Raw genomic sequence first — 12,012 nt, 5'->3', positions numbered from 1 at the left:
ATTGTGAAAATAGTTTTGACCTCCTGGACTCCCTAGATGGAGGGAACATGGGGCTTCAGGGCTTCTCAGATGACACTTGAGAAGTGCTGTTTTAAACAGGGTTCATGGATGTGAAATAATAAAGGGGCCCTTGTGATGATGTGGGCTTTAAAGTTCACTTCTACATTTCTTGCCTTTTTTTCTTTAACTTGTCTTAAAAAGTTTGAATCTGACAACTTAATTCTTTTTAAAAAAGGAAAACATTTTTGTTAGATATTTCCTGTCTCATGGCACTCTGTACTCTTTGGATCTAGCTTGTACGTAGATTTACCCTATTTTTATATGGAAAAAATTAGTCACTCAAGGCTATCCTTTCTTACATAAATTTATGATGTTTATCCAAGGCTTAAGGTAAGAATTCTGAAGATATTGGTACATTGAGGAAAGACTGTCTCATTGTAATTTATGTAGTACCATTCAGTAAAAGTTTTCTTAAAGCCCACGTCTCTAGGCCTCAATACTGTCATGCATATTTAAACATCCAGTATATGGCTCATTAGACATACATTTTGTTAATGAAAAAATTCATATGTTGAAGAATCATAATTCATAAAGCTCTTACAGAATATAGACTGTTTTATAGAGAGTGATGAGTGAATCCAAATTAGCAGTACTAGAAAATTAAAGGTAGAAAAAAGAGAGACAGTGGTTCCCTATATGAACGGCAATGACATGTAAAGTACAACCAGCTGGGAAGGAGCAGTGTGTTTGGGGGAGAGGAGGGCGTGGGGCTGCGGACGTGGGGCTGCTGCTCTGGGAAGAGAATTCATAAAAGTTAGTCATTTGTATTGTTGTTCACATTCTAATAAGTGGAAACTTTGTTTTCAGGTTCTTCAGACTGGGTTTCTACTAGTTTGAGCCTCAATAATGAGGCTGGTCAAAGAGCCGAGCATTTGAAAGTTGATAAACGTCCGTTGGTATCACGATCAGTGACCGCAAACCAGTCAGCACCCACAGAACTGAGGCAGACGGCCCTGGTAGATAAAGACCGGATGAATATTGGAGCTGTGTCTGTGTCAGAACATGCAGCGCTCCGTGGCCTGTGTGAGTCACAGCTGCCAGAGAACAGAAGCCGCAAAGAAGGTAATAAAGCAGCATAGAGAACTAGCCATAGTCTACCTGTGCGTGGCTTCACCATACTCTGACTTTGCAGAAATCATTTTGTGGCAGGATCTCCTTTGTGTTTACTCCTTTTATGCAACCTACAACCAGACAATACCTTTTGGCATGACATTTATGTTCATTCTCTGACCATAGCAACATATTAAATAGCAAAGAGAATTAGGTGAAAGTAAGTTCGTTCAGAATAGTATTTAGCATGCTCCTGAGAGCAGGTAGGAGGGTGATGTCTAGAGCTTTGTGACTAGTTGGGAAACCTAGGTGGCCATCCAAAGATTCCCTTCTCAAAGTATGGTTTCTTAGCTTTATTTTTATCTAGCTCTGAATTTATAAATATTTGTTATAGCTATATTCAGTGTAACTGAAAAAGCACCTCTGCAACTAAATATCAAAGTATTTCTAGTATATTCTCTGCCTTTTTGTATTTTAGAAGTGGCTTTCCCAGCGGTAGTGGCAGTCATTGGGAATTTGCTACACAGGACCTCCTTCTTAACTGTGTCCACACAGTATATCATCTTGTTTTATTATTTTTAATGGATTGATGGGTCGAAAAGGATATTGGATTTTAAGGAGTGCTTTGTCACTTAAAAATAATATATGGAATATCAATTCTGATTCTTCTAGGATACCCAGTCTGTTGATTAACCACATCTAATATGTATTCTACTTTATATACCAATGAATTTATTGCCTTAATCAGTGATATAATCAGAGCTGTAGTAATAAGTCATACAATATTTTTTCTGCTCCTATAGTTTTATCTTTTCTTTCCTTACCTGCAGAATTAATGTTGTATTTACAAAAGATTCTCAGTTATCTCCTATAGTAGTGACTACAAGCTCTAAACTCAAAGTTTTTCTAATAAATACTGTTTATACACAGATACTTTTAAGAGTTTGTCCTCTACAGCATGGGAGCAAAGAGGATAGACATGTAAAGAAATAGTTTACAGTTCAGCTGGTGAAGACACACTAGAAAAATCTGTGAAGTACCAAGGTAGCTCCAAGGGAAGAGATCCCTGTGTCTGCGTGGAAAGACAGCTGCAATCCAGGAGGACTTCACAGAGCAGGCTGAGTCTTCAAAGAGGAAAAGGAATCTGTCAGAACAATAGAGGGAAACATTTCAGATTAAGGAAAGATAAAGGCATAAAAAGTAACAGTAATTTTGGAAACCATGAATAACATTGCTCTTGAAGCCTGGTATGTTGTTAAAAAGGTACTGTTAGGAGGTAGAGAATAGAGTCTATCGTGACTTTGTATATTCCTACTGTATTTTTAAATTTTGTTTTATTTCTCTTTGTCTTGTTCATGTCTGGTGAATCAATTTGTGAGTGAAACTTTGAGATGTTTGTATGCCTTTAATCTGGTAACATCTAGTATTTCCCAAATAGTTTGTTGAAGTTTTAGATAATTAGAAGTATTTCTTAAAGAAGTAAATATCCAGCTAAAGATTAAGCTTAATTTCAACTGTCAATTGATGAAATGTTTTTTCTGTTTTTATAAAGATGGTGCCTTTTATCTAGCTGTTCTAAGTAGTGAATTTTAACTAAGTATATTCATTTTTCAGCAGACCTAGACTTACAAAGGGCATCTGAGGAAGAGCAAGAAAGACTTGATGCGAGTGAAAATAACCACTCACAGGTATGTAAAAATGTAAATTTAAATTTCTTGTTTAATACTGTTTTCTGTGGTTTAATAACGCAGTTCAAAAGAAATTGCCTTTCAAACTAGACTTTTAGAGTCAATAAATAATTACTTAATATTTAGTTTTTAATAGCATTTTATCTAATTACAAATGTTAAAGTATTGTTAGGATCTATAATAATTTATAGTTAAACTTTATCCTTGGAATTGAGGCAAAAAACCTTCCTGAATATGGTTTACTTCTTCCATCTTTATAACTTCCTCACATGATGAAGGTGATATCAAATATTAAATCATGTGATATAAGCAGTTGAAATTGTAAATAATATAGCAGTGATGGCCACCGAGTTAGTTTCATGTAAGGAACAGTCATTCCCAGTGGTCCAAAATTTGCAGTTTCAAATTGCAAGTCATTAATGCCAGGATGAAAGATTCTTCTGTCTTGTGATCTCTATGTAATCGATTTCAGAATCTACAATCAGGGAGAGAACAGGGGTCATAGAGTCAACCCAGCTGCCTAGTAAGAGAATCAAACCTTCCACGATTGGACCTTTGCTGTTAGGGAAGAAACAAAACCTTTCTAATTTATTTCATTTCAGGGTAGGAAATCAGTAAATATTATTAAAAATTCTTTTATTCACTCTCACTAGTGAATGTTAGAGTATAATATAACTCAGTGGATGCAGAGAATACGTATTGAGATAGATCACTATCATAGTATATCATTTGCATTAAAATTCAGGAATTTGTTCCTCTTTCTGATGTTAATTGATTTTGGCACCTAATAATTTACAGTTTGCTTATTGTCCAGTTACTAGTCCTTTAAAAAAAATCTTTACGTGCACTGCAGGGGCTCACTATTTAAGGTATGAGAGGTGAAATATTTTTTAGTGAGGAAATCTTTGTAATGTTAAAAATCTAATCTCTGATTCTTGGTAGATTTAACATGTGTGAATTGTTTAGTTCAAACAAACAGTGACAAAGTTAGGTTTCTGAGTTCCTATTTTTCTCCTGTTTCAAGGCTAAGGCAAGTTATGTTTCACTTCTCAGTTTGTGACTAGCCAAACATAGATTAAGAAGTTTGTTAAATTTTAATTGTTTTCTAATTTTTCTTTATCCGTACTTGACTACTTAAGGATAAATGTGTTTTACAAGCATGTAGTGTGAAAGAAAAGAAATCTGAAGATCAAATCACGCAGATTAATCTTTCACTTGTGCATCTGCAGAAAATGCCTAGAGAACCAGAAATGAATAAGGAACATGACAGAAAGGACATACCTGTGTCTTCAAAACGTTCTTGTGTGGAGAAGCATGAGGACATGTGGGTCAAACAAGGCAAATTCGACTGGAAAAATAATTCAGAATTTATCACAAAGAAGTCAAATCAGAAAATCAGTAAAATCCATGAAAAAGGCAAAATTACTTTTCATCGTAAGGTAGTGTCACTACATGACAACTGTGAACTACGTGGTGACTTAAAGGAACTACCTTCCAACGTGATAGATAATATATTTGATTTTGAGGAAGTAGATGCACCTGGAGCCTCTGTCTCTATAGGATTCCAGGCAGTCTCTGAACACAAAGAGCCCAGTCTTGAAAATGTTTTTCCATTTTATTCCAAGTCTGAGTCAAGAAAGTATGGTTGCCAGTCATCTTCAAAACTTTATTTAAATGAAAATAAGTTGGATGAAAATGGTAAGCCAGACACTGAACACGTTTTTAACAAAACTGAGGAGAGTTTTTGTAATGATAGAGAAAATGAAGTACGGAACCGAGTTCCATTTAAAGTGAAAGAAGACCAAGAATTTGCTACGAAAAGAAAACCGAAAAGGAACCAAAATACTCACTGGAAATCAGACATTGGACATGCACCTCAGGTAAGTGATCCAAAAAGCCTTTTTGGTTTGTGGCTTGCCCGCTCCAGTGAGAAGAAACACATGATTCAAATAAAAAGTCATGATATGCCTGCTGTTTCAATTACTTGTAAGAAAACCAAACCAATACAAGACCAGCTCCAGAAGCCATCGCTTGCAGATAACTGTGGTGCTGATAAGTCTAAAAACATGGACCCTGAATTAGGAAATGTGAGTTCTTCTCCATCAAATGGTAACAGAACATCCAAAGTATATCTAAAAGAGTTACAGCAAGGTATGCAAAGGTTTAAGAATGAGGTAGGCATGTTACAAGTAGAATTCCTGGGTTTGGAAAAAGAAAATTCAGCTTCAGAAAGAGGTAGAGGTTCCTTTGCTGCTACTCTGTTTTTTCTCTTTATCAATAATCTCCTCCATTCTGATCCATATTTGATCTTATTTTCCACTCTATGAAAATAGCCTATGTATAAAACGGGGTCATCTAAATATGTAATTGTGTAGAAACAGACTATTTCTGCCATCTAAATAACAGGAACTCAGGAAAGTATTTTCCTGGGTTTTGTTCCTTAACCAACCTAAGTCTCTGTGCCAGTCTTTCATATGAAGTGGGAAAGTAATTCAGCTGTGTGCCACGTGACCTGAGCCGGAATAAACGCAAGTGAAATGGCTTAGGAAATATAATAAGCTCAAGGTTGTGTTTTTTTTTTTTTTTGTATGTTTTTTTGTTTTAATCTGTTGGCTTAAATGTAAGTTGCACTTCCATAGAATGGGAAGGAAGCAGTGACTGAGAGAAGGGATATAAGCACAAGGTCTCACTAAACTGATCCGTGTATTGTGCGTTAGTGAGTGCGGGCTTATCTGTCTTACTGATCACTGGACACTTAGAATTCCATCATGGCCACTTTGAGATATTCTTAAGAAGAAATACATGTGCTCCCACATGTTCTTGAATCACCACTTTCGGGTGTTTCTGTTGAGTCACTTACAGTATATTATTTAATAAAATGTAGTAAGTTTTGACATGTATGATTTTATTATATAGGTAGTATGAACCCTCAGCAAAAAAAAATTCAGTATTTCTCTCCAAAAGAGAAAACTTGAGTTGTGAGATGCACTGAATGATTTTTTTTAGTTCTAGTAATAGATTTTTAAAATGTGTGTGTTCTTTTGTGTGAGGTGCAAAGAATGTTAAGGATAGAGCTCTGAAGGTGTTCTCCTGTAATAGAAAAAGGAGATGAGCCCTGCCCCCAGCTTTGCCAAAGTCACACTTTTAACTTATCTGATCAATTTGATGAATTTATTTGGTAGCTTATTAGATTCAGTGTTAGAGAATTGTATCATCTCTCTTGACACTGTAAAATGCTCAGGAATACTGCTTTAGGGAATTTGGACAAATCAGTTAACCTTTCTTGGTTGTGTTCCCATTGTCAGTAAACAGTGGGGCTAAAGTAGATCACTCATTACTCCTATGCCGTCTAGCTATAAAATGGTCATGGTTATTAAATGTGAAATTGGGAAGCATTATTCCTTTTGCAGAATTCCACACTAACTGGCAATTCATCAGTTTCACTCTGCTCCTTTCAGTAAACTTGGGTTTATATATTTTATTAAACACCACTTTTTTGATACCCCAGGATCCAAATGAAAGAAGAATTTTAAAAAGTAGTGGGGAAAGGATAGCTTTAGCACAGAAAGAAGAATGTTTCCTTTCTGTTACTGAAGCACCAAGGTGTGACATCTTCTAAATCTGGCTGGTTAATGTAAAATCTAGGTGGTAAAGACAGAAGAGGACAAATTTTATGTCTTTGTCTTTCTATTTCTCTGTCTCTGCCATTCACATGGGGAAGAGTGGATGTAAGAGCACAACATTCAGAAAGTCCTTTTTGAAATTTTAGAAATTGTTTCTTTTCCTCAAACAGAAAGAAGCAGAATTTACAAACACTTCAATGACTTGAAATGATAAAAATTAAAATAAGCACAAAAATATTTTAATCAATTGAAATCAGGGCAAAGTCTGAGTCAAATGATAAAATGAATGAAAACAAAGTGTTTCTAATGAATAAAGTAATAATTACCCTTTGTATCAAACTTTCACTAAAGGTTGAAGTAGAAGAGAACAGGAACAAAAGTGAACTGAAAGGGTCAGAAACCATGTGTGGTGGCAGTTACCATGAAGGATTAACTCGGCAGAGGAAGAGGGGAAAAAGTGATGACCGGCAGTTTCCTGCTCTGCAGAAAGGAGATTCTGATAGGTAAGCCTAGATCAGTATTCAGCAGTAGGTAATTATTATTTTCCTAGATATTGTTCAGCATTTCTTCCCAGGCTCATCTCTCCACTTGCTTCCATGTATTTTGTACTCTTCCTTCCAGGTTCCCAGGACACACCTAAATGCCTTGTGCCTAATCTTTGTGCTCACATTCTAATCTCTTAAGTAGAATAATTTCCTCCTGTCTCTTTTGCTCATGACCTCCTGTTTATTTCCCTGTTCTGTAAAGCCTTCCTTATGCTCACTTTACTTTCATATGTCAGCTCTTGCATATCACATTGTATCATAATTGTTTATCTGTCTTTGAAGCAAGAATTTGTGTTTCCTTGCATACGGTTGGCACTTGTTAACCATTTTGTGAATTAATAAATGACTGAAGATGGGTAAGAGTTGGAGTTTTACAAAAATTGGGTTTTTTTTTAAATTTATCAGTAGAACTATTTTTTAAAAATTGGCTTTTTTATGGATTGTTTTAAAGTAGCTGTCCTGGCTTGCATATGAAGGAAGTAAAGAAGAATGAAAGTGGAAAACGGACATTAAAAGCATCTGTGACTTCACATGTATTGGAGAAGACTGCCTCACTGGCTGGTGGTCTCCTACGCATGAATGAGAACAGCAGCTTAAGTGAAGGAGGTCAAGGTTGTGGCAGGTAAAATCTACAAATTCTTTATTTGTAGGTGAAGACGTATTAGCAGTGATTACCTTCTCTGGAAATAGAACAGCAGCATATAGTGCAAAGGCCAAGGCAAGAGAATTCTCAACTGTGTGGGAGGAACAGTGCCGAAAGGCTAACATGAGGACAAGTGCCTTTGACCGGAAGTAGTTTCAGTACTACGTCCCCAAGGAAGCCGGGCTGTAGTGAGTCGGTGTGAACAGCCCCTCAGAGGACATTCCCTGGGAAGGCAGGAGAGGACTGGGTGATAAGTGAAGGGGAACGTGGGGCTCGTGGGGGTTCCCTTTCTTTTTTTAATGATGAGACGGTAGATTGTAGAGCATGTCTCTTTGCTGTTGGATGCGATTCCATAGAAGACGTGTTTTTCAATTTAACTTTGCATTTCTGATATTAGAAAGTGTATTGATTGTACTATGTTATCTTTAAGATATTGTAGTAAACTATTCATGTATGGTTTTGTTGTAAGGGCTTATTCGTTAGTTTTGAAGCGTAATATTCTTACACAATTGAATATGCAGATAATGACTTTAAAGTTACACCATTGTCCATAGATTTTTTAAAAACTGTATACTCATAATGAGTATACAGACACTTAGGCCATACTGAATAGGGTTTAATCATTCCTTGATGATTCTAGATTTTATAGTGTCCTTGACAGTATCACCATGAGTGGCTATGGTTTTGTATGCTATTGTAAAATATCAGATTATATTAACTTAATATTTGTTTAGGTTCCAGGAAGAAGGGGAAGATTTTGTTTATATACAATAGAATAATAAACTATTAACAATCTATCAGAGATGATTACTTTTGGATTACTAAGTTCTAAATTTAAAAAGCCATCATGGTCCATAAGGACCTGTCAAATGCATGAACAAACAGCTGAATGGATAATGAATGCCCGCTGATTAATGTCTTTAGCGAAAGCAAATCTTTATTAAAAGTAGATTTCCAGTATTGCCTAGGTCTAAAGTCTTTGTATTTTTAAAAAATAGGTGTTAAGATTCAGAAATTATTATTATTATTATTTTCACTTTTTTTATTGAGTCATAGTCGTTTTGCAGTGTTGTGTCAAATTCCAGTGTAGAGCACAATTTTTCAGTTATACATGAACATACATATATTCATTGTCACATTTTTTTTGCTGTGAGCTTCCATAAGATCTTATATATATTTTGCTGTGCTATACAGTATAATCTTGTTTATCTATTCCACATTTTGAAATCCCAGTCTGTCCCTTCCCACCCTCCACCCCCTTGGCAACCACAAGTTTGCATTCTATGTCTATAAGTCTGTTCCTGTTTTGTATTTATGTTTTGTTTTTGTTTTTAGATTCGACATATGAGTGATCTCATATGGTTTTTTTCTTTCTCTTTCTGGCTTACTTCACTTAGAATGACATTCTCCAGGAGCATCCATGTTGCTGCAAATGGCGTTATGTTGTCGGGTTTTATGGCTGAATAGTATTATTCCATTGTATAAATATACCACCTCTTCTTTATCCAGTCATCTGTTGATGGACATTTAGGCTGTTTCCATGTCTTGGCTATTGTAAATAGTGCTGCTGTGAACATTGGGGTGCAGGTGTCATTTTGAAGTAGGGTTCCTTCTGGACATATGCCCCAGAAATTATTTATAATTATGCCTAGACATAGAATAATAATAGAGATTCATTTACTACATTAGTTAAAAATACTTAAAAATAAATATTACTTTCTTAGCATATTGTGAAATGCAAGTATTGAAGCCAGATTGCCTGGGTTGGAATTCTGGGCAGACATAGGGGCTTCGACAAATGACTTAGCCTTTCTGTGCCTCATTTTCTTCCTGGGTAAAGTACCTAATGTATTACCTACCTCCCAGGATTGTTGTGAGGATTAAAATGTCTTTAAGACATGTAAAGTGCTAATAATAATGCATAGCGGTTACATAGTAAGTCCTCAAAAAAGCTAATACCATGGTTATTAGAAAAGGGTTTCTTTCATATAAGGACTTCAGTAATACTTTCCAAACAGGTTTTATTGCCATAAAAGCCAGTTTTTATTGAAAAAGACAACAAGAAGAAAATCCTGGTGTATTTTTTCCTACCAAATAATACAAGTAATGTTATGTTTTTCCTTTTCCTCTGCTTGTCCCCTTGATTTAAATTTAATACTTTGTCAATAATATAATTGACATACTTTCTTTGTCCTTTAATGTTACTGTTTCCACTGTTTGTTTAATCCCTTTTATTGAAAATTAATTATCAAGGCAAAGATTTTATATAAAAAATAATAGATTTACATATTTCTTGTATTTTCAATATTTAGTATTTGGCTTAAATGAATTGCTTTTTTCTTTTTTCAGGTCTTCAAAGAAAATGTCTACTAAAAAGGACAAGGTATAGTAAAATACTACTTATAAAAATATTTCCCTATGGTAAAAATAATTCATAAATGATAAAAGAGTGGAAAAACAGAAAATCCTCCTTTGTTGTAGAGACATTTACTTAAAAATAATTTAGAAACACTATTGATAAAGTTAGCCTTTTGACAAAAGTCAGTTCTTTCGAGAAGTGTCTGTGTTTTTGCTCTCATAAAAAGATGGATATTTATCACCTCTGTACACTAAGCATATTTTATAACTATGTTGGAGACACTGTGAAATAGCATTATTTATTTGTAGGTCAAAGAGCAGATTAATTCTGTGGACGACCTCGATGACTTAACTCTGTCACCGGAAACAGCTTCTGAGGATCGCAAGTCGCTTTACCCTAATTGTAAGAATACCCTGAGGCTAATCGAAGAACTTGGCCCGGACAGTAAAGGTAGGACCCCTGTATGACTACACAGCCTTTTTAAGTATCTCGTGGTAAAGTGTGCACACCTAGTACTGCCCCAGGGAGCACGGCTACGTTACAGTCCGCTGCGTCTCAGAAACCTGCTTTGTGTCAAAGCAGAATCAGACGTGTTGTGCGCTGCCAGCCAGGGGCTGTGACCGTTCCCACTCCCTGTGCTTTCTGTTGACTCTGCTGCTCCTACACCTTCACCCAAGGTCAGGTTATCACTGCTTCCCTCCTAGAATGCTGAAATCACCTCAGGACTTTCTTCTATGCTGTCCGCCTCCTGGAACGTTGGTCTACACCGCAACCATGATTACTAGATAGTTTTTAAAATTCAGATCTTTGTTACCCCCTTGCTTAAAATCCAGCTACTGCTTCTCACAGCTCCATAGTTAAAGGCCACAGTCCTCTGGCTTCATCTTGTTTCATTTTATTACCCTTCTTTCCACATGAATTTTAGAATCAGCTTGTCAATGTAAAAAAAAAAAAAAAAAAAAAAAGGCTGCTAGTGTCCTGGAAATTAGACGTAGATTATGTTGAATCTGTAGATTAATTTGGGGAGAACTGACTTCTTAACCATACGGAATTTTTAACCCCGAACAAAGTTTATTTCTCCGTTTAGGTCTTCCTTGATTTTCTCAGTAATATTTTAGAGTTTTTAGTGTCTGGGTCTTTCCATCTTTTATGAGCTTACCTGTATTTCTTATTTTTCAGTGCGGTTATAAGTAGTGTATTTTTATTTATTTGTTTGTTTTAAAATAATGTATTTTAAATTTTAGTTTCTAATGAGAGAAATACTGTTGATTTCTGTATACTGACTCTGTGCCCTCCAACCTGACTGAACCCATTTATTAGTTCTAGTAGCCTTTTTATGGATTCTCTCAGATTTTCTACGTAACCAAAGATGGTCAAGCTTTTTCTTCTTTAAACTACTGTCTTACTAAAGACAGTTCACGTTTAAGACTTGCAGCCAATAAATACATTCTCTGTCACAGCTAATCAGCTCTGTCACTGTTGCAACAAGAGTAGCCATAGACAATACACAAGTTAATGGACATGGCTGTATTTCAGTAAAACTTTATTTACCAAAGCAAGCAACCCGGCCCACAGGTTGGAGTTAGCTGACTCGCACCATGTAATCATATTCCCCGCTGATTAGCACAGTCTTACCTCTTCATTTCCCATCTAGATGTCTTTTGGTTTTTCATTTTGCCTGATTGCACTGGCTTCAGTATAGTGCTGAATCGAAGGAGTAAGAGAAGCCATTCCTGTCCGGTTCCTCACCTTCTGGGAAAAGCATTCCGTTTCTCACCATTGCATATGGTGTCAGCTGTAGGGTTAGCACAGATCTTTGTCATAGTGAAGACGTTCCCTTGGTTCCTAGTTTGCTGGAAGTTTTTATCAGGAATCGATATGGAGGTTTGGCAGGTGCCTCTTTTTATCCACTGACATGATCATATGGTTTCTTTTTTAGTTTGTTAATATGATGAATAACATTGATTTTTACGTGTTAAAACAGCCCTGCATTCTTGGGATACAGCCCACTTGGTCGTGATGAATTTTCCTGTATTGTTGGATT

The 12,012-nt window shown here is 35.9% G+C and overlaps 1 protein-coding gene across 5 annotated transcripts in view; it reads left to right on the top strand.

Moving 5' to 3' along the window:
* LOC116150815 (putative coiled-coil domain-containing protein 144B) overlaps positions 1-12,012 on the top strand; it is a 45,898-nt gene that overhangs the window by 14,588 nt on the left and 19,298 nt on the right. For 3 of the 5 annotated variants that reach the window (XM_064478456.1, XM_064478453.1, XM_064478457.1), the window contains 7 exons: positions 868-1,122; positions 2,725-2,798; positions 4,028-4,678; positions 6,773-6,924; positions 7,418-7,588; positions 9,959-9,992; positions 10,277-10,418. In XM_064478456.1, coding sequence (XP_064334526.1) covers positions 868-1,122; positions 2,725-2,798; positions 4,028-4,678; positions 6,773-6,924; positions 7,418-7,588; positions 9,959-9,992; positions 10,277-10,418 — 1,479 coding nt within the window. The remainder of the gene's footprint in view (positions 1-867; positions 1,123-2,724; positions 2,799-4,027; positions 4,679-6,772; positions 6,925-7,417; positions 7,589-9,958; positions 9,993-10,276; positions 10,419-12,012) is intronic. The other 2 variants (XM_064478454.1, XM_064478455.1) reach the window with 2 other exon arrangements.

Source organism: Camelus dromedarius, chromosome 24 (assembly GCF_036321535.1).
Source record: "Camelus dromedarius isolate mCamDro1 chromosome 24, mCamDro1.pat, whole genome shotgun sequence".
NCBI lineage: Eukaryota > Metazoa > Chordata > Mammalia > Artiodactyla > Camelidae > Camelus > Camelus dromedarius.
This window is presented reverse-complemented; position numbering and strand designations above follow the sequence as displayed.